Source organism: Temnothorax americanus, unplaced genomic scaffold (assembly GCF_048541705.1).
Source record: "Temnothorax americanus isolate GAGA-0224 unplaced genomic scaffold, ASM4854170v1 Scaffold14, whole genome shotgun sequence".
Classification (NCBI taxonomy): domain Eukaryota; kingdom Metazoa; phylum Arthropoda; class Insecta; order Hymenoptera; family Formicidae; genus Temnothorax; species Temnothorax americanus.
Window position 1 is genome coordinate 1,195,381 of NW_027509275.1, and position 23,154 is coordinate 1,218,534.

General features: G+C 40.5%; 1 protein-coding gene across 12 annotated transcripts in view; it reads right to left on the reverse strand.

Moving 5' to 3' along the window:
• The window catches only part of Liprin-gamma (liprin protein kazrin), a 123,047-nt gene that overhangs the window by 13,145 nt on the left and 86,748 nt on the right, over nt 1-23,154 (reverse strand). For 11 of the 12 annotated variants that reach the window (XM_077401364.1, XM_077401357.1, XM_077401356.1 and 8 more), the window contains 7 exons: nt 13,965-14,373; nt 11,624-11,995; nt 10,765-11,147; nt 3,977-4,183; nt 3,279-3,648; nt 1,558-1,647; nt 121-337 (listed from right to left, as the gene is read on the reverse strand). In XM_077401364.1, the coding sequence (XP_077257490.1) occupies nt 121-337; nt 1,558-1,647; nt 3,279-3,648; nt 3,977-4,183; nt 10,765-11,147; nt 11,624-11,995; nt 13,965-14,373 (2,048 nt within the window). The remainder of the gene's footprint in view (nt 1-120; nt 338-1,557; nt 1,648-3,278; nt 3,649-3,976; nt 4,184-10,764; nt 11,148-11,623; nt 11,996-13,964; nt 14,374-23,154) is intronic. The other variant, XM_077401355.1, reaches the window with a different exon arrangement.

Sequence of the window (23,154 nt, forward strand, 5' to 3'; positions counted from 1 at the left end):
TAATTGTCTCTTCGAAACTAAATTTGCGTCGTTTGCATGGCGAGCAATTTGCGGTTCGTGTTGCGCAATAAAATGTTGAGCGTTTCCGTAACGGGAACGAGAGCTCCTTATACCTATTACCTTGAAATGGATCCCCATGTGCCGCCGCGAGTGGCGGACGAGCGCGAATGCGCGGCAGGTGCGACGACAGGTGGTGGCTGCTTGTTCCTCCTCGGCTCGGATTCCAGCGGGCTGGATAGCTGCTCGACCGATCGCGATAGCGAGGAATTGTCCATGGACCTTGAAAATGCGTTCAGCGGCGACAGCGTCGGGCTGCAGTCCTTCGGTGTGGTTGCGGCTGTAAACAGAAGATACGCGTGTCGGTGTACCATCGATTTCCATAACGGAGCGCTCGGGGCACTCTCGAGCACTTGGAACGAGAATAGGAAGACCGAGAGAAATAGTTCGTAGAAATGTAATGAGATATGCGCAGAGGATGTAAGCCCTATGTGTTAAATGGAAAACCGTCGATAAACAATTACGCAACGATTACATGTCGCGCGAATATTATGCTTGCAGGGCATGAAAATATTTTTGTCATGTTAAAACAAACGTATGTAACAAAGAAAGAACGTGAACGATAATTTGTTAGTAATTGGACACAGCAGGATGCGAGTGAAGTCAAATTCGGGTCATCGACAAACAATTAATTACTTATTCATTTGCACGTTTCTTTGAATGTCGCTATTTTTTTTTACACTGCACATGAAAATCGTATTTCACGTGGCTTTTTCATCAAGCGTTATCCAGTCCCGTGGCACAGCGAATGGTAATCGATGCAAGTCACATAAAGAACACACAGCGCGTCGTGCAGCGATCCTGCTCGCGTGCAAAAAGTCCTTCTCGTGGGCATAGCTCGTTCTTGTCATCTCTCTCTGTCAGGTTTGCGGTATGTGCATGCGCATGCATTCAGGCCATGTAGCAGGCAGGACTTATATATCGAGGACATCCTTGGGGACCCTCGGCCTCGGCATCGGTTAGGCTTTCACGCGAGAAAAACGATTTATTCGGTGAGCGCCCTCGATCCCTTTCGGGACCACCATATTAAGACGCACGTTCACACATATGATACGCACATACACACACACACACGCGCGCGCGCATACCAAGAGATAAATGACTACAGGGTGGCCAGAATACGATAGCGATACCGTGCGGTTCGATATTTCCTACCATCGTGATTCTAGAGAGCTTTAGAGATCTGCAAGATAGAAACATCGAAGGATTCTCGGCTATTTTACAAATATTTTAATGTGACTTAATGATCTGAGCGTCAAAGAACTGTGTTATAATTGTCAATCCTGCGTATTTTCGACGTATTCGCGATCGGCCATCGGTCCAGCCACCCTTCGCTGACGAAAGAAAACGGGTATTGGTCGGAGGAAAAGAGAAAGACGCATACACTGAGAAGCAGCAGAGGCGTTTCGGATTATGACGGAACAGGGAGGCGGGATGTAGAGCGCTGAGTGAGACATGGGAAGTGACGACGATCAGTGATTTATGCTCTTGGACACTTACATTGGTATATGTGGGGTGGTGCTACGGAGGATACCACGGAGATGCTGTCCATGTCGAGACCGCTGCCCTCGACCGTAATTGTTGGCGTGCCTGCGCGGAAATATATATAAAGGACCTCAATTTTACAGTAAAGGGAGGGAAGTGCGGGTAGGGTATCGGTGGCAAGCCGGCACGGGCCTCGCGTCTGCACATTGTGCCTGGGGCTGTTAAGAACGAGCTTCCCTCGAGGTCGCCGCTATTGCCGAGCTTGTGTTCTTTATGCCGTGGCATCCTTTCACGACGATGACGGAGATAATGCCCGTCGTTCGCCACCGAAAGTGGAACGCGGAAAGACGTTGCGATGTTGGAAAGTGCAAAGTAACTTGACTTTTTACACGAGATAATGGACGCGGCCATTAGCGAAAATTTCGATCTGGCTAATAGGAAAAGTTTAAATTGATAACTTTACACTCGGAATAATGTTAACTTTTAATAGCTGCGTGACAAATTCGAAAGGATTTATCGTTGGTTTACGTAAGATTATTGTGAGGCTTATTTTATTTTGGTTTCTTCATTAACTATACCGTGCCTGACTTAATTAATAATATTTATAAATCATATCTATAAATCACACAGTTAACAATAATAAAATATGCAAGTATATTATATGTGATTATATCATAAAAATCCTCTTGTTATTCCAAAGCAGTTTCTTTCGTAAAGAAAGCGTTAAAAGGATAGATAGTGAGGCGGGTAATATTCTAGGTAAATGTTTAACTTGATAATGTAACTTGGCAAGAGTTCAGATAATCCCTTGAGTGTTTCCTGCGCATCCCAAAGTGCATCTTTCGCGCTGAAAATCATGCACGCGCATCAAGCCCCAAACTCTCTCCGGTGACCGCGAGCGTTTGCCGGAAACCCAATCGATCAAACCGTTTTGATGCAACGGCACGGCGATTGCGGCTGAATAATACATGAAGGAAGCGTGTGTTCGATTAGACCACCACCACCTACGTTCGATTAACATTCGCGACTGACGGATGCCGTCGGACTATTTTTCAAACTGGTACTTAGCCGGATGTACATACACTGGCAATCCCTTCTGACTGGACGATTAATCTTGGGGCTCGTTGCAACTAAACGCCGGAGTCATTATCTTCTAAGCGGAGACGTCACTCCGATTGTGATTAATAGTAATTCTAGATAAGACGATCTCTTCAAAAATGTTCTTTCGTTGTCATACCGTTAACGACGAATTCTGCTTTAGAATCAGTGTTACCGTTGTGTAAATTCAGGCAATAAATGTTTTAATTCATAGATATTACAAGATGCAGACAAAACCCGCGTACTTAAGATTAAAAATAGAATAAAATAAGATTATGAAAATTGACACTGAGAGACTGATTATGTTGACATGACATTAATTTTCATCTAAATTCAACAATCAAATCCAAATTACACAATTTGATGTACCTAAGAGGCTTTATTTATAGAAACGTGTGAAGAGACACTCGTGAAAAGATTAGCTGAGGCGACTTCATATCACTGTAAAAGAAAAGGGATTTTGCGCGAGACAAAATCCTCTTTACGAGATACATTTTCTTTTTACTTTTTTTCTTCCTGTAAAAACTCTTTCTTCGCTTTTTTCCCCCGTTTTATACTTCTCAGTATAGTTGTGCGGATGTAGTTGCGCGACGCAATAAACAAAAAAAAACGCTAATTGCTATCGAAGTGATTCTCACCGTCTGTCGTGGAGTCCGAGAGATTTCCGCCGACGCTGGTCGCCCCGCCGCTCTCGCGATCGCTGGACCCGCGGACGCCGCTGTCCGCGCTGCAGCTGCCGCGATCGCCGGCCTGGCCGCCGGAGGATCCTCCTGCACCCGGGCCGCCACCTACGTTACCCATGGACATGCCGAGCTCGGTGGTGCCCAAGGGCGGCTGGGAGTTCACGTGGGGGATGATGCCGCAGCCGCCGCCGCCGCCGCCGCTGCTGCTGCCAGCTCCGGGCGTCGCGGCACCGTTCACGCTGCCCCGTGGAAACGACACCAGGGACTCCTGATCGCTCAGGCAGATCCCGCCGCCACCGCCGCGTTCTGAGAGTTGACGTTGCAGCTGGTAACAATCAAGAGGTATACCTTGAGAATGCGGGCCATTATAACGGTCTGCGTCAACAAAAAATCCGAAAATATTGCTGGGCAAGAAAAAAAATTTATATTTTGGCTAGATATTGGAGTACTAAGTAGTTATTTGAATTTATATAAATCTTTTAAGAGAGTTACAAGAAATTAATTTTTCTCTTTATAATTTTTAAATTGTAATCGTATGTGCGAGATTATCGATTTTGACGAGTTTTCTGGAATCCCCTGAGACGAACCCTATATCGATTTTAAACCCGTTAATTTAGATGCGAAATAACGCGCGTTCGATAAGCGGGGCTTACCTCTTTTATGGTCGCGTGTGCGTGCGAGAGGGCGGCTTCTTTGTCGGCCAAACTAGCCGCGAGGCTCAGACTTCGATCGGCCTCATCCCTCGCCGCCCTTAAAAGACTCCAGCGTTCCCTCTCCCTCTCCCGTTCGCGTTCCTCCGAAGGCATGCCGGCTCCTTGCTGCTGAAGACGTCCTAGGGTCGCCTCGTTCTCCCGCATCCGCTGCAATCAACGGTCAAAAGGACCATGTCCGGGCAGTAACTCCGCGCCCAAAACCTTCACCATCTACCGTAGCATGCACGTGATTCGAAAATTGTACGGAGCACAGCGACCAAACGGCAAATTTATCTTCTCTTTTTATTCAGACTTTACTTTTCACGAAAAATGGAAGAGAAATTAGAATGAATAGAGATAAATACAGTTATAACGTGAATTATAAAATGATGATATATTGCAAAAATTATATATTGCGTATATTTTATTTATTTAATTAAATTGCTATGAACCATCGTGTTTGAGAAAACGTAATGTGTGGATGACACAATAGACTTGCAGTTAACCCTTAAATGCCACACCTCTCAAGAATCTCGTAAATAACATGAGGGGTCTAAATGACCCCAGCATGAAAAATGTCTCTTTATTACTCATTGATTTTTTGATCTTTAGTTATAAAAAATTTTTTTCAATGTTGTTCAAGGCTTAGAAAAGAAAATAAAATGCTTATATTGTTAAAATTTCAATTTCAACATAATATAAAAAATTAAGTAAACTGAGTACTGCTAAGTGTACAAACGGGTAGGTCACGCACTCAACTATATCATCAATGGGAGCATGAGCTCCATTTTTGGCAAGAACATTTAAAAATATATCATTGTAAAGAGTCTGGGGTCGCTGGAGGGGGCATTTAAGGGTTAAGATGACGAAACATGATTTTGATACGCACCGCTCGTAAACGTTTTTTCTGTTTGACCGTTACAAACAAGAAATAAACACGCCGGAAACAGATTTATTCTCGTTGTCGAGAAATAATGTTTCAATATTATAATATAACATTGTCAATCAACCCAGTAAAATCAACATTGCAAAATCCGTTTGCGGAATACGGAATAAGTTAATAATTAATTGGAAGCCCGCCGGATTCCGCGAAGGCACGAAGTAATAATCGATATTCGACGAAATAACTTTAGCCGCACCGGTGAGCGATGATTTCGTCGAAACAGTCGACGAACTAATAATGGCCGTGAGAGCAAATAGCCGCTGGGAATCAAATCGAATTCTAGAACAAATATTCAGTTGATATTCACGAAAATGTCAATCGATGCTGGCGAGACTGTTTCGCGCAGCGCGAGTTATCTCGAGAGCGTCGTCCGTATTGGAAAACAGACGAGAAGACCCTCGAGATGCGATTCGGATCTTCAAAATGCGTGACACGGACTTTCATGATTGACATTCTCCATCGATAATTTCATGTCGCGTTACAGGCATAATTAATATTCAGCAAATGCAACATATCGTACAATTAGATAAAATAATTCAGAGTATCAAATAAGCGTAAAACAAATAACAATTTTCAATGATAAAATCAATACTTGTTATAAAATTATTCTTAATATAACGACAGAGTTATATTAATTTTCTATTGCTGATGTTATACTGAAATAAAACTAATAATTCTTGTTGTGCCAAATTTGAAACTCTCAATTTTTCTGCAAGACACTTTTGAGTATGACATATTTCATATATTTAAATTAAAGTAAATATAACGCTCAAGTTTAGTTCCGATAAGACATATCCGCGACTAGGCGAAAGGATAACTTGATCTCTTGCCTGCGAAGAGCGCGATTATATTTTAACGAGCGAATAGACATGACACGTTCACCATCGACTATTAGCCGTCGACGATATCGACTACGGCAAAGTTAATCCACTTATCTCTACCTCGAGCGCAACTCTGTCGTACGTATAACAGGTGTTGCAGCAGGGTATATGGACTAAACTTTGCGGCAATACGGTTATTACGAGCGTTACGGATCATCCGAGCGTCGGTTGTTAGCACGTAGCGTCGTAGTTATATCTTCAAAAACTATTGTGCCCTGGAGTAGACACAACAATCCTCGTTATACAATTGCGACGCTAAAGCTACGACTCCATCACACGTGAGAAGCACTGAAAATCCGATTTTAATGTTTTACTCTCATGTTGATAAAAAAAAATACTGGTTAAATAGAGATTATTACGAAAGCTAAATTACACGCTAATTAATAATTTTAGGAGGTAATAGCGAGCACTTCATAAGATTTATAAGAATTAAGAGAAATTTAAGGGAGTTATTTTTTTATTACTGCCTTATGTGCGTTCATTATGTTCCTTTACTATAATATAAGCGGAATTCATAAACATTTATAAAGTATTCGAGTACCTATATTAAATTCCTCGGAAGCAAACTACTGTATGTAAATGTGCGGATAATGCCTACAATTTCCCGTGGCAGCGCGATGCAAAAGAAAAACCTAAGCAGTTTGGAAGCTTCGGCAAAGGGGAAAGGAAGTAGGGGTAATTCTATCAGCGTTTCATAAGCGCATTGCCGGGCCATGACGTCGGATGATAAACAGGAAGAGCCAAGAAACACGTCAAGGTTCGCAAAATCAAACAATGGCAGGCGAGTTGAAAGAGATAGCGCGCCGCGAAAACGTAGATGTGCGCACACATATCTATCGGCCGGAGCTTCTTTTAAATTGAATGATAGATATCGAGACACCGCAGAACTTGGCGAAAATAAATGCAAACCATTTGTTTAAAAATAAAAATTAAACTTACTCATCTTCGTCATGAAAAAATTTGAGACACAGAAGTTTAATGAAAGTTAATCTTGACAGAGCTAAATTAGAAGAATTTATCACGAGTTATTCTAGAAGTCACTGTGAACTATCAGTTGTAGATATTAGCTTAAAGTGTTTTTCTCCTGCTTATTCACGTGTATGTACAGTCGCAGTATCGTCAAGGAAGAGAAAATTGAAGGCAACGCAAGGTAGAAGAAAATTATAAGACCATGCACCAGGCGTAGTAATACGCCCGCACTTGCCGAGAGATGAAATGGATTATGCAGAAGGAAAAAGAGAACGCGCGAGTGTGGAAAGAAGGAAGAGAGATAAAAGCGAAGAGAAATTGATGGCGCGGTTTATAGACGGAAAACCGCCGTAAAACGCGTGTATTCTTTCGGGGATGATAAAAGCAACGCGACGATGCATGTACCGCTGCTGTCGGTGATACTCAGCCTGATATTTTCATCAGGAACTTTCTTCGGAGTAATGAAGTCATTTCTCAGATAAATGAATAGTGAAATTTCAACTTTCGCGAGATCAAGTGCAACGAATGGAAGATCGTTACTTGGTCTACTGGGTGGTAAAACAAACGCTGTATATGGCGGTTATACTTCTTGGAAATTCGTGCGACTAATAAAAACAATACAGATAATTAATATAAAAACATAACGTTATGAAAAGCAATTTTTAATTTTTATCTATGATATGTGTTCTAGATACGTGGTAAGTTTTTAGTACGTGCATAAATATGTGAAATACGCGTTAACATAATAAAATTTGGTTAAATATTTTATGTAAATTTTCATGTAGCAATTAGATTCGTTCTGCTTGCGCATTAATTTTCTTTGTAATACGTTGTGTTCTCTTCCGCTTAACGCAACGCTGTTAGGTTTCCATTTCGGTGCGTTGTAAAATTATATCTTTTTCATATTCACGCAAAAGAACACTAAGCGTACATTATACAAAAGCGTGGAATCTTATTAATTAATCGCAAATTCTTTTGTCCGCGATACCGTGCACTGCGTAATAACATTTTTATTAAAATACCACCATCACCACGGCTAACATTACGACGATGCTTTTGATCTTCACCCAGCAATTTCGTCCAGAAGAATACTATTAATTATTCTTAGTGCTCTTCACTCGCGAATTACGTTATGTCGCCAACGACAATCAAAAAAGCATTTTCGCGGCGTTGCTGCTGTCATAAATTTACAATTGCATTAATCAGTAATCATTCGTTTCCTGCACTGCTAATCTACTATTTAACGATTTTTCCGACATCTATAAATTCTCAATATATATTTTTAAGGAAATATTTATTTTTACTAATTTCATTTCCAGGAATCATTTTTATTTTCTTAAATTATTATTTCTCGCCAAATTGTAAATTGCAGATGTTACTTATTTTATCTCTCAACTTTGTATTCTAATTTTCGTTTAATTTTCGCAATTAATTTTACCAGAGACGAAGCGAGATTTGGCCGCGATGTTCCTGAATAATCCCGCGTCTGTGTACGCACCGTTTCACGTAGGCCTTTCGCGACACGGAAATACCGCTCTCCGGCCTTTCGAGAATCGAGGCTGAGCCGAGTCTTTGTTCCGGAGTTAATAACAATCGGTAGCGACAAAAGCTCGCCACATTCTCTCTCATTGTCTCGGCACATCGTTACACATTGGCTTAAGACCAAACGGCCCCGTTATACCGGAGAGCAATCTTGATGCGCGATGCGCTCTCGAAGTCGGTCCTTAAGCCTCCTCCAGCGATAATGACTTCACTCACGATTTTCAGTGTCTTATCCCGGGAGAAACTAGCTCGAGGCTATAGATCAATTTGATATGTGATACGAGTATCAGCGTCGAATTTCACAAAATATATATCTCTATCATAATAGGATACTATAAGTTGCCAATAACAATTGCGCTATTAAAAAAAATTTGTCGGAGTTGAAAGATCACGTACCCAATGCAATCTGATGCACCAGCAACCGTGTATATCGTTCACGGAAGTCGTTGTTCATTCAACGGAATTGAAATAACTGCGGCTCAGTCATAATGGTCTCGGCAAAATGAGAAATTCCGGCAAGTTTAATGAAAGCATTTAACAGGCAAAATTGCTGCCATGTATACCGGTCGCTTGCATCCGCGGGCTCAACACTGCACTTCGAGAAACACGGTTGGGCGAGCATCAGAAGTGTCTTTAGATCGCGCATAACTTTTCGTCACGATACACGATAAATCACTTCAACTTTTCTCATAATATTTTTTAAATGTTTTATACGTTTGGCACCGCGGGCGTCTCCGAACAACATTTCCCACGCACTGTTGCGGGTTAATGAAGTTTCAAGAGCGAGCCAATTACTGATTAACTGATGCCCGCAGCGGTACCGATTGCGTATATATAAAAGTTTTTTAACTACGTTCGTACAATGGTGGCTCTGGGAATAGCCGTTGCGCGAACAGTGTCTCTCCCGGGCTTTTTTTTCCTCTCGATATTTCCTCGTCGCTTCATAAAGACGCATTAGAGGCGAAATTAAAACCCGCCGTGGAGCGCGGTTTCGTTAGTCGCTCGTTTCGCGTAGTTCTCAATTTGCATTAGCCGACCGCTTTAGTGAACAGAAAATTTTATTATGCTTTAATATAGTTAAACCTCGCTGTCGGAGCCACAAGTCATATCACATTTTATCGCACATGCAGTTACACTAAAGAGATGGGCGAGATCAAGTACCTCTTTATTTCTTTCGCGGAGATTCCAAATCTTAGCAGCTGAGAGAGTTCAAAGTTAGAAACTATTGACAGTATCGCTAATGGATATTGCCACACGCTAAAAACAACAAAGTTGAGTAAATGCGTCGACACAAAATAATTTCGTAAGATAGATATTTATAAATCCCAACGACACCCTTTCTTCGCGGAATCGTTTATGCTTTTTTATGTCAGCAGCAATTAATACATCGTCCTGGAAGAAAAGTAGCTGCTCCCTTTCGATCGCTATTTCAAGCACTGCCGTGATAATAAAACTTATAGGAGTGGATCGTTCTAAAGTAACTGACTCAGCAATTTAACTAAATGTCTCTTATTTCGTTCATCGCCTGCCCCACATGCTGTTTGACCGACCACTTCGTAATGGATTCACTGTTAGCAAATATACGGATTTCTTTCTCTCGCATTTCTTTCTTTACGCCGGTAATAAAAAAAACGAGGCAAAGAAGGAATTACAGCGGCGTGGTGGCAATTTCGAAAGTTGAACGTTCATAAATATCGAGTGCGGCGGAACGCTTCTCCCGGTTACAACCATCACCTTTCTTAATTCATCGCCGTGGCTCCTATCGAAAATTGATCGTTCTATATGAGACATGCAAACTACGATCGCGGCAACATTAGAGCTATTTCCCGACTGTTTGTTGCTTCTGTTCGTGGAATGTGTCGCGATTAAATTTCCCGAATGACTTCTGTGCGTGTTACGTAATGTGTTTCGCGAACGCGAGTATAAGATGTGAACAAAGCTCAAGCAAAAGTTTTAATTTCATCGTTATGAATTGCGGAAATATTATTTTCATACGGCGCCGATTATTATGAACGATAAAAAACCTATCTTAGGATATTCTTGTCAGAGCTCGAAGGAATTGCGGAATCTTTCCAATATCTTCAGTTCTAATAATTTCATCTTCTCGTATAAATCTTGTCATAACTGTCGCACACAAAAGATATTTTACGTTCCTTAAGAATAGATGTCCCTTTATCAATAGAATTTTTCAAACTAATATATCTCCACGAAATCCGAAGAGATATCATTAATAAAAATTGGCATTTAGATTTCCTATCGGAACGAGACGATTGCTTGATCATCTTTCTCTCGATAAGATGCCGTTTGTTCGCCGTACTTTATCATTTTACAACACTTTTCAAAGCCGCGGATAAAAAAGAAATAAAATGCACGCAAAAAAAATATCGCGAAAGTTTTATCATCCACTGGCTCACCTGTTCGTAATTTCGGATAAAATCGCGAAGTTCACGCTCTTTGTCTTCGAGGGTGCCGTAAAGCGCCTTCATCTGATTGAGAAGATCGAACTTTTCCGCTTTAAGCCGCTTCCGGTCGGCCTTCAACGCCTGGAGTGCCTCCTTCGCGTGCTGCAATTCCATTTCTAGGGCGACAAAGCGCGCCTCTTCTTCCATCGCGGCGTCCTCGGCGCCGACCTCGCCGCGCGCTGCGCCGCTCAGTAACAACCTCCTCAACCTCGCGACCTCGGCCACCAGCCGTTCGTTCTCCAGTCGCAATCTTCTAGCGCTGGCCAGCTCCGCGTGTCCGCCGCCACCGCCGTGGATGTTGGACAGTCTGGACGCTACCACTGGATCGCCGATTCCTGCACCAAAAAAAAATCACTTAAAAATAGAGTGAGTTATTATTTATTTTTAATTAACATAAATTTAGTTCGGATTAAATTTAATTCTGTTATATAAATTCATATATACAAAATACAAATAAATATAAATTTAAATAAATATGACATGTATCTCATATCTTCGCGATTAAGCGTATCAAAATGATTTTGTATTATCTTCTAACATGAGTTATTTACGCGACTTGGCAATATTGTTATTAACTTATGAAGTCACGGCTTATAAAGTCACGGATATTATCACGTTTATATTTTTTATAATGGACGATATATATATATTCGAATAATATAGTACTTTAAAATCTATCGCCTTCTCAGCACAATGCACAATTCGTTATCGAGAATATTGAGACGTGTTTCCACTCAGCAGCTCACATTAAGAAGAAAAGAAAAAGAATCGATCGGTCGTCCATAATTAAATACTGAGTTTATTAACGCACCGAGTGAATTAGCCGGGGATGATGGTCTGCTGCCCGGTGCCGGTCCAGGAGGTTCATTGTCCTCATCGCCTCGCGCATCGCCGTCCACTAGATCCTTATCAGCATCTTTCTGGTCATGGTCGTTCATCTCCTTGCTAGATCGCAAGGAGTCACGGTTAGTCGATATCCGAAGCCGCTCCACGCTGGAACGGTCGCTGCCACCGCGATGCAGGAAGCCGCTCCGGTTCGTCGGTCCCCGATCCGGGCTGGCGCTGCCCGATCGAGAATCCACACTGCCCCCGGATCCACCCAGCCGCGTTTTCTCCAGAGCGGGGGCGAACGGTCGACGAGCTTTCTCGCTCGGGCTTCGGCAGGGCGAGCCATTTCTTCGTTCTAATAACAAAAAATATATGATCAGAACATTTCTTCAAGTTTCTTTTGAATGAGTGAGTAAGTAAGAGAGAACATTTTTTTAATGTCAAGAAAAACTCAAATATATATATATATATATATATATATATATATGTATATAAATAAATTAGTTAAATTAACATTAAAGTAAACATTCGATGTTTTTCATGATAGAGAAAAAAAGGAGTTTCTACTTTTTAAATATATTTATACAATTTTTTTCTTTCAATTTTTTAGAATAAGTGTAGCTGCAGGGAATTTGATCCAGTTAGAATTCAACCAATTAGAATTCATCTTCATCCATTGGAATACATTATTTGACCCAATAATGCTGTATCATAATCATTTGAATCAGCGTCGCTATATTCGGTTCGACCTGTTTTATTCAATTAGCATGGATTTATAGTAGCATAGACATCCCATTTGTTATCAGCACATAATTTAAACCTAGTTAATTAAGTTTAGCGAATTGAACACGATGTAATTTAATTGCATCTATTTAAAAGCCGCATCGTACGCTCTTAAATGATGTAGCACGATTCTCGACAGATACGCTCGCACGTACAAAACTCAAACCGGGAACGATCGCCGAAGACTCGAATGCAGTGACCTAGGACGAGGAGAGGAGTAGAAGCAAACGGAGAACGACTTATATTGGCGCACGGAGAAATCGCTGGAATGAAGCCAGCCTTTATTGGAATGTGCATCCAACTCGACGGATGCAGTGTACTCGATAAGATGGATCCGGTCGGCGATCTCGACGATGAATACCTCTACGCGATGCGCATGATCGATCGATCTGATACGATGGGTACCCCGAGTGCATTCGTCCCGAATTTGCATGCACACATGGGACCACTCACCCTTAAGCGGGTCTGTTGACATCTCTCCTCGACAAGAAGGGGGAGGAGATAGGTAGATGGGTAGATAGGTAGAGAGATACATATGTAGATAGATAGAGCTATCAGAGAGCGGTCGAGAGCATAATATATTCTGATCTTTTGTTAATGGGTCTTTCATGAACCTGTTAACACGTTCTTTGCATATCAAAATATATATTTAGCGCCACATATCTTAAATATTTGAAATTTACTGTTGATAGAAAATGTATATATTTTTAAAAATATTACCTCTGCGATTTACTTGCTAATTGATATCCGTACAACGTTATTCGCTGCAGGAATGCGATGAGCGCGTTAAAAATAATAAAAATCGCGAATAAGTAGAACCTACCATATAAAATGATATATACAGACTCTTGTACTCTGTGGAATAACGACTGCAACATTCGTAGTAAAGAACTCAGCTCTTATGAGTTGCAATAAGTAGTTTAAAGGCGGCAATCCTGGCTTCAAGCCGCGGAGAGAACTATGAATCATGGCCGGCCATAAAAGTAACAGCACATAACTGTGAAATATACAGGATAACTCACCGCAAGGCACACAGGCAAGTTAAGATAAACGTGAAAATGCGAAAAACATTCGCGTCGCGCCATCTTAAAATTTCATTCTCGCGAACTTCTTAAAAAGTCTTATCCGCCGAAGCGCTCGCGCGAAGTCGATAACTTTCTGCCCAGCTTAAGCGCATTTCCGTTGCCGAGTTGTCTTTATGAAAATACTTTCGCAAAATAAACTTTCAACATTCAACCTGTGAAGTTCCCCCGAGATCTTGTTCCTTCTTTCGACGAGAAGAATTTGTACAAGAACATCTTTTTATTTAAAACAAATAACTTCTTACGCTACTAATCGCATTTCAAGCTGATGGTTGCTTGTTTTCAGTAAAGTATTCAAATATTCCAATTTCTAAAGAGGATATATATATATAAAAAAATCAAGATTAATAATAAAGAAAATAACTATATATTAAAAAGATAAGAATTTGTTTCGTATATTTTTATTAATGAAGAAAATAACTAAATATCAAAAAGGTAAGAATTTGTTTTGTCACAAACCTATGGGACTGGATCGCCGATCGATGGGGCTGGTTCTATCCTTCTTGTCCACCGGGCTGGTCCGCTTGTCGATAGGACTGGCGGACTTATCACTGGCCGAGCTTCTCTTCTCGATCGGGCTACTGCCGGCGCTAAGCCGCTTGCCGTCTTCCTGTTGTGCCTGTTGCTGAGCCTCGGCTTCCTGGCCAGGATTCGCGTTGCCGGAAACACCGGTTGCTGTGCCGCCATTGTTGTTGCTGTTAGCGCCGCCATTGCTGGCATTGTTATTATTCAGTACAATCGGCAAGGCGCCACGAACATCGCGTAATTCGCCCCGAAGAGTGGCGCACTCGCCCCTAGCGCGTTCCAGCTCGCCGTCCAGCCGGGCGCCGGTCGCTGCGTTCTCCTCCACCATCACGCGGAATTTTGCCTGTAAAAAAAAATCACAGAAATGATTTTGATATAACAAAAACTAGAAAAAATACGGTAAAGGGTGATCGCGCAAGATTCAATAATTAAAATTGTGAATTTGTAGTTTACTTGCTCGCTGTCTTACCTGTATTTCTAGCATCTAAATATGCTTCGAATCAGATTGTATATATTTATATTTTATAATTATAAATACTGGAGAATATATATATGTATATATAATGGAGGGGTTAAAGCCATAGTGGTGTAAGTCAATTTTTTTGACCACTTTTTTTTCTTCTTTTTTCAACATATCTGTGTAGACTGCATCTATGAACTTAACTCGATAGGTTAAAAAAAGTGACCCACACCACTATGGCTTCAACCCCTCTATATATATACAAAGATTTCTTTAGCTGTATGATTGTTCAAATTTGTCCATTTTCGTGAAACTGTCGATTAGGCTAATACACATTAAAATGAAACAAACAAATAGCGACGAGATAAAAGTTTTAAGCCTGCTTTACGACGGTTGGCTCGCACGAATCTCATTGCGCGTTTGTCATTATGTAGAAGGGGTGCCGAAAGTTCTTTACACGCTACAGTGATATTGATGTCGCTTTTCCGCTAGTCAGAAGTTTCGCGAGCGCGACTTTGCGCGACGTCGCCTTCGGAGTCGCGGCACGAATCACTGAAATTGCGAAACAGAGAAACGCCCGGGACACGTAGAGTCGTATTTCTTTCGCAGCATCGCATTAGAAGTAACCTCAGGGATAAGTAAAATGCTATTTCTCCGGACTACGAAATCAGGAAGATAGACGAAGGCAAGGAGAGAGACACGTTTATAAAATCTCAGTGCTACATTTTTGCAGATTTACTTGCGACATTTCAATTGAGGCGTTATCTATCAAGAAAGTTGGTGTATATAGCGTGTGCGGATTTTAGTGTTACATTTTTATTGTTACATTTTTGTACCTCTTAATGTTTTATTATAACAGCAATCAATAAGACTCCACGGATATCCGTGTAATTCCCAGGAACGCTAATTCACACAAACGACTGCGGAATCCTCCGGTGCGGAATAATAGATGACTCTCCCGTGTACGGACTGACACGTGGTTCCGTACGTTGGGATAGGTCGATGATATAATATGGCTCTCGCGCGATTACGAATGTCGATGATGCACCCAGCGAAACCGCCCGTATAGTAACCGAACCCGGGTCAAGCGTGACTCTTAACCCTAGATCTCGAACGGAGGAGAAGTCGATAGCGTACGCCGCGAGTTGTTAACAACTTGACTCCATCGTCAAGTTCGACAGGAAACTCAGTGTAACTTTAGACGTACCGTATTAACTACAAGATTCGAGTAATTTGAAGTTGAACTCACTTATAAAATATTATTACTATGTTAATTAAAATTTGATATAAATGATATAAATAATATGTGTCGATCAGCAGATATCTCTATAAGCAATGTTCTGGGTGATTAAAAGAGGCATACGAGCAGAAGTTTCATATACGCATCGATAAATCATTCATAACTGTGCATGCAGACATTAAAATTAGTTGTTAATGATGAACGCTTTCCGTCTGCGGAAATGTTACATTAATATGTTATTGATACGTATCAAAACGATTTACTTGCGCGATGCATACCTAATAATTCAAAATCACTATTTCAGTCGGTTTGTAAATATTAATTCGATGACGTAGGAAAATGTAGTAATTATTTAGAAAAGATTATTTAGACATATCGACTGATACGAAAATTAAATAAAAATCGATTTAATATACAATGAAAACAGAATTTTGTAAGTCCATTTTTTTACGAATGCAAGCTGCATCGTGAAAAAAGCGCCCAAGCCTCTCGATCAAAATTGAACGCTTCTCGAATTTAGATAGCTGATCACTACGGTGCACGGTCAAAAGCGCAGATAAAACCCTCCGAAATCTACAGTTTCGAAGCAACCAAAATCAGTGAAGCAAACACCTTTCCAAAGCCGCCCCACGTATGTAAGCGGCTTTCGGTAAGCCGTGCCACTTAATGACGCGTTGTCAAACGCGGAGATTTCTAATTGCCATTAGCGTGTCACAACCAAATTGCAAAGAAAATCCACAAGAATACAAAGAGAATCTTCTAAATAAAAATCTGTAATTTATAAAAAAAAGTCAAATGATACACTTTGTGTAATTCAAATTCGCGCATTAAGTATCAAGGACATTCGAAATATTCGGGTCATTATAAAGTATAGATATCTCTCAAATAACGTTATTCTTATTAATATCTCTTTTTCGACACAAATGAAAATTGCCATACGCTATGTTCTATCTTTAGCTTTTCTATTAATTGAAGAACATCGTGGCTCTATGTAGGTTCAAGATACCTAATAGATCTCGCGAGAGATGCAATCAATTATCGCGATCGTCAAGCTGGTAATCAAGCGTTATCAAGAAAACCTCAGAGACAAAAATACATTGAGGAACTAGAGAAGGCGAAACGAGAGTAGTCGTCCAGGGGATCATCATTGGCCAAGTTCCAACGACACAAAAGGATAACGAGAGAAAGAAGAGGAAGAAGAAGACATCTCGCGGACTTGTTGCATTTCCAGCGGCGTCTCATCCCTTTCCCTTCGGGGCGAACGCTTCGACAACGATCGCATTCACGCCCTTTTCACGGTTGTGAACCATCGAAATCGCGACGATAAATTTCCGCCGAATGGAAACGAACGATGAGAGCGAAAACCACCAGGCGCTTCACTGCTGAAAAGCAATTTCGCCTTTACTATTGCACTCTCTCTCTCTCTTTCTCTCTCCCTCTCTTTTGTAAAATGTACAATCCGCCGCAATGTATACATTTATACCGCTGAATCTTTTCGGTGGATCCGTACAAGCATTTTCAGAAGAAAAATCAATAACGCTAGAAGTGACAATATTGATAGCGTCTTTTCTCTCAACTGTACAATTTTCGATAAGAAATTCGCATATAATAAATATATCATTTCCGCGCGCATTACTCAGCTAAGATTCTTTCTACCAAAGAGTTATTCAATATTTCACGTTATATGTATCCAACTGGAACTCTGTTAAAATGAAGCTTAGTTAATAAATTAGTTACTTACTAACTATCTAAATTAGTTGATTACTAACTAACTTATTCTGATGACTAAATTATTTAACACTCGAAGGAGTAAATTTTCAAATTTTGAAACGTAAATTATTTAATCGACACAATCGATATTACAGTCGAGTTAGTCGGATGTCGGCCGACAGTTTCGGGTTTAGTTAGCCGGTTATCTGATTATTTCGGACTATAACGGGTTCCACAGGATTATTCAACCGGAGTCGACAAACGCCGGTGTAAATGCTAACCGCGCACTATCGCGTCGGTCGTTTGTCGAAAGGCCCCCCGATATTATGTTTCTCCTATATTTCGCGGCGGAATCGTTCAATTGCGGACGCACGAGAAACAATTTCGCGTACAATCGCTGCGAGTGTACCAGCCCGTAACAATTAAATGAACGATCGGGTCATTAGCCGAACAATTTGTCGTTGTCGTACACGAAATTCTCTGCGCGACTCACTCACTGCTGCCTGCTCGCTGTAACGCGCCCGGAGAGTATCGTAATTGAATGGGCAGATCTTTCCGCATCAAATCAGGATTAGATGCCATCGTTGGATGGCCTTGCGGGCTTGTAACTCGGCACTGACAGCATTTTCACGATATTCTTAAAAGTGTGTCGGTCTAAACCGCGTTAAGTTGTTGGAAAGTCGCATAGTGGGTCAGTTTTCGAGGAGGTTATATATACTTTTTATTACTTTAATTAGACTTTTCTAGACAACGTGTAGAAATATTTTACGGAATGTTAAAAATAAAAAGACTTTAACAAATTTGAAGAGTACGAGTAGATAACAATGGCTAATTCTTCGATTTATTTCGTGGGATCTGTAACGTTCCCATCCGAATCGTTAATGATCCGGAATATCAGCGTGTGAAACATATAGGGATCAATAGAACAACGTTTTATTAAAAGGATTCACGAATATATTGGTTTAATGAGTGATTTTTCCCGGCGGAAGCCAATACGCTCTTTCGCACGCGGTGAGAATCAACGAACGAAAGAGCTAGCGAGATGCGCCGAGCAAAAAGTGATAGCTGCTATTACCGCGTGATCGCTGGGAAATAAACGAGGAAAAGAATCTCAGCTTCTCGAGAGTTGCCAGGTCGCTTCTCAATTGGAAAATCCAGCGACCCAGCAAGAATACAAACGATCTGACAACCTTTGAATTATTCCCTCCTGCTGTTACAAAATAATGGATATTCTTCAATGAGTGTGGTTAAATCGAATCTCGATTTCAAATATTGCACATTATAAATGCCGATGGCAGCATTTCAATACAATGATTGATTTAAATGTAACATACTATAAATTGTAAAAGAAAAACCAAGGGTCTGTGCACAATGAAAAATATAAGGAACAAGGATTAGATATTAGCGATTAGAAATAACAAATCAGAAATAAGTCTGGTGTAACATTAATGCACGGCTTCCGATAGGTTAAAAATCTATTGTCTGTGATATTCCCTGTTTCCGTAGCCTGTATATTTTTCATTGCATGTGCATCCAACTTTATTCTTCATTCTTTAGTTCCTAATAATCGCTAATATCTGTCCGTTACTCCGGCATGAATGCCTGACTTTACGCTGAAACGGATTAAAACGAGTTTCAAAAGTGAGTTTATGAGTACGGCAACATGAAATCAGGCTCAGGTGACAACATTAACTTTCCGCATAATCGCATTTTTATTTTATTTATATACCGCACCGGAATATATAACCTGCTCAATATATAATACTTTCGCAAACTTAATCCTAGTAATTTAAGAATTTTGCTCAAATTAGGGGAGATACCGCGTTTGCCGTCTCGCTAATTACGAGCGCGAAACTCAGCTCTCGGCACTTGTCCGGGGGTGTTGACGTATAGCGAGTGCGACGAAGAAAGAAGCGCGAGGTTTTCATTTCATCGTGAAGTAGCGCATGAAATATGCATCGTTCGAAGCATCCGCGATTTTTCACCGGTAAACCCTCCCGCCCGCGCCGATGATGGCTGCTGCTCGCTCTCGGCTTATATGCACATGGCATTTCGTATGCTACGTAAATTTACGATGCATAATGGATACAGGATCGAACTGCGAAATTTTCACGTTCGAATTTAAAAATTCCATCTTAATAATTCCACTAATTTAGTAAGCAATAATCTCTGTTGTTGAAATATTTCCTCGCTACCTCTATCAGATTTCTGGAACTTTAACAATGGCAAAATATCGTCGTTAAAACAATATGAGAATACGATTCTAATATGCTTCGAGAATTGATTAACTTAATTGTCACTGTGAAATTAATTTGGTAACATAGCAAATTAGTTTACAATTTATGTCAGTAACGTTAAAATATTTTATTTTTGTTTTAATATGATCTTTCTATATATGTTTGAAAAAGAGGATATAAATATACAATAAAATTCACAATATCTTTCAAATTGTTTCGCTATTGTTAATGACATTGCATATCGAACGTGTCATCTCCAAATTGGAACAGCATGCAATGCGTGTATAATATCCAGTCAAATGAGACATATGGAGGGGTAAAAATCATATTGGTGTGAGTCAAATTTTTTAAAATATTGACTTACACTACTATGACTTTTACCCCTCCACATAGATGTAGATACTACATATCGCTTGCCCCAAGATTTATCCCATCCATGGAGTAAAAGTTTCTCAAAGATATACTTTTCTCTCTCAGATGTGTGACATGAGGTCGGTTATCACTTTGAAATATCTTCGCAACGTATTTTGCATACGAAACGGCCCTTACATATTCTTCCTTAGTGAAGCAATTTTCGGCTAAAGCCAAAACTTCCGAGTTTTTCGCAATTCCATTTCCCAAAGTCTTTATTGTTCGTTAATTAAAATTTCCAACGTCTTTCGTTTCCTGCAAATTACATTTCTCTTACGAACTATTTGTCGACTTTGCGCGTAACTCGTTTCACGTTTTGAATTTTGCTTTCTTATCAATGAACTTCCGCGATCTTTCTACATTTCGCTCCAAGTTCTTCGTCAGAGCGAGCTCCGTGCCCGAGCACTATAACGAAGAAATGAACTTTTAAAAACAAAACCGAGATAAAACAAAGAAAAGAAAACTGGCCGTAGCCGCCAAGAAATTCCGTGAACAGAGCCGGGTGTCTTTCCGAAGCACGAATGTGGGCTTCGTGGGCAAAAGAATTTCGTTCTCTTTAAAGCTTAAAGCCCTTTCCCCTTCTCTCACTTGAGTTAATTGACATTAAAAATTAAAAGATCGCCGCTGACATTTGGCCTCTCCAATATTTTCGATAAAATATAAGTTAAAGATGGTAAAAGCGTTTATGAAGAAAAGATGATAGCTTTAGCTCCTGATATAGACAGCTGTCAACCGTAGCTTCGCCATGGCGTACATATATGTACTTAAGCATTTTACCCATATCACGCGCGAGCATACGCCATATACTATCCAACTAAGTTAGCCGGGTATTTGTGGCGCGGTCCAGCATATGGGTCCCTCGTTTGAGTGATCGCATCTTCGCTCACCGGCGAGTGCAATGAGACGACAATCGATGAGAGGGTAATACGAAGTGGCCGCTGCTATCGATGTTATTACCAGCAGACCGTTGGCCCGGTTTTTCTGTCCCCCGTCGAGAATCGATGCTTTGTCCGAAAAATGTTCAATTAACGGTTGTCGTGCTGCATCGATGCGCTGAACTTATAAAGCAAGAGGACAAATCGGAGGAGAGAACAATCGCGGTCGCGTTCGCCAAGATCGTAGGAGAACAAAGGATTATTTTTAGTTTTTGTCGTAGGATGAGAATCCTACGACAAAAACTAAAAATAATCAAATAATAAATATAATAGTTATATATAAAGATATAAGTTTTCCGGTCGAGATATAATTGCGATAGTACGTGATAGTAACTCATCAATATTATAATAATTAACGAATAGTCGTTATTTTCATAGTAATATGATTTCATTTTTCTTTATTCAGGATGAGAATCTATCTGAAATCAAGTCTCACTGCTCGAGACATTTCTTCTTGATTACCTGTGCAAATACTTGTCACCAAGATAATATCAAATCCGCGATCAATAAATGCTTTCTTTTTATGCGCGAAATAAATCAAATTTACTTGCATAAGAATGGAATGACAATTTGTACTCTCACCAATACGATTTGGTTTATTTCCCTACGGATTTTCCGCTATTGCAGCTTCCTGACGCCGCATCGGCGAGACGAACCGAGAGACGAACTTTAGCTTATCTCTACCGGGAAATTTATAAGAATACTTCTCAAACATATTTCTAAAAAAAAATACGCTTACGTATAAAAATATTTGGAACAAATAATTTTGTTAATATTTTAATTAGATATGAATTAATATTAAGCACAAGTATAATGTTAGAATATTTATATTCAAAATCTATATCACGTAATATTGTATATTATTTTCTATGTTATATTTCTCCTTATTTATTTTACAGTTGTAATAGTTTATATTTCCAACCATTTTCGTTTCTTTTAAAGCTTTCTTCCGTGCAATCTTTTCACACGAACCATCATCCGAAGGCGCTTCACGATACGGTCGCAGGTGACTTACATTTATACATATATGAGAAATATGGTATGCAAGCGACAAGATGAAGGCTGTCACTCGCAAGGGGTGTCGCGGAATGAATTTATCGTGGAAAAGTAAATGGCAAAGACAAAAGAGAGGCGAGAAAGACGGGTCGCGAGAGGTCGTCGAGTGACCCTTTTTCTCTCGCTCTCCAGAGGTATGCAGATGTCGGAGAAAGAAAAAGAACAACAGAGAAATTAAAGTGGACACGACGGGAGTTGGTACGGCGCAAAGAGATGAAATTTTCAACGGACGAGCGCTCTACTAATGTGATTATTAATTCCATCGATTTTGACGGAAATTTTTGAAAAGCACTATTCAGTTGTTGACGAAAAACGGGAAATTTTCCGTTTTCCGCAAAAATTTTCATAATTTTTGCATCGGCCGTAAATTCACGGAATGGAAAAGAGGAGTTTAATATCATCTAAGTGTCCCCTCACTACTACGTGCTTCAGCGCGTCGAGCGAGAGAAAGAGAGAGAGAGAGAGGCTTTCCCAGCTATAAAGACTCGAGGGAAAGCGAGAGGGAGAGTCTGCGAAAGAATAAAAGTGACATGGAAAAATAAAAAACCTCAGGAGGATTTCCTCGATTTGTCCGAGCAAGACGGCGATATGGCGATAATTATTAAGTCTGTCTTTATTCGAACGAAAGAAGTTTGCATAAAAAAAGTAAAAAGATACACAGTGTGAGAGAACGAAGTATACGTGAAATAAGAGAGCAGGGGAGGATGAGAAAGAAAGAGATGTAAGAGTCAGAGAGATAAGAGTGAAAATAGTGGATAGTGGATGGAATGTCGTAAGAAGACTACGAAATGATGCAGTAGCTGCGCATTACGGGCGGCAGCCGCCACTCGAATTTATGAAATTGCAATTCCGGCCGCCTCGTTGCACCGCGTCGGAGCAATTTGTCTCGCAACGTACGGAGGTAAAAATAATCCAATCCCACCTCTCTTTTTCCCCGAGCTTTTTCCTCGCGTTGCGATGTGGAATCGTCCGTTGTAATTGCCGCGACTCGAGTCACGTATAGCGCGGTATCGATTTTTGCCCCGAGCGGCGATAATCCGCGAATATAACAACGATTTCCATTGTGCGTGGAATA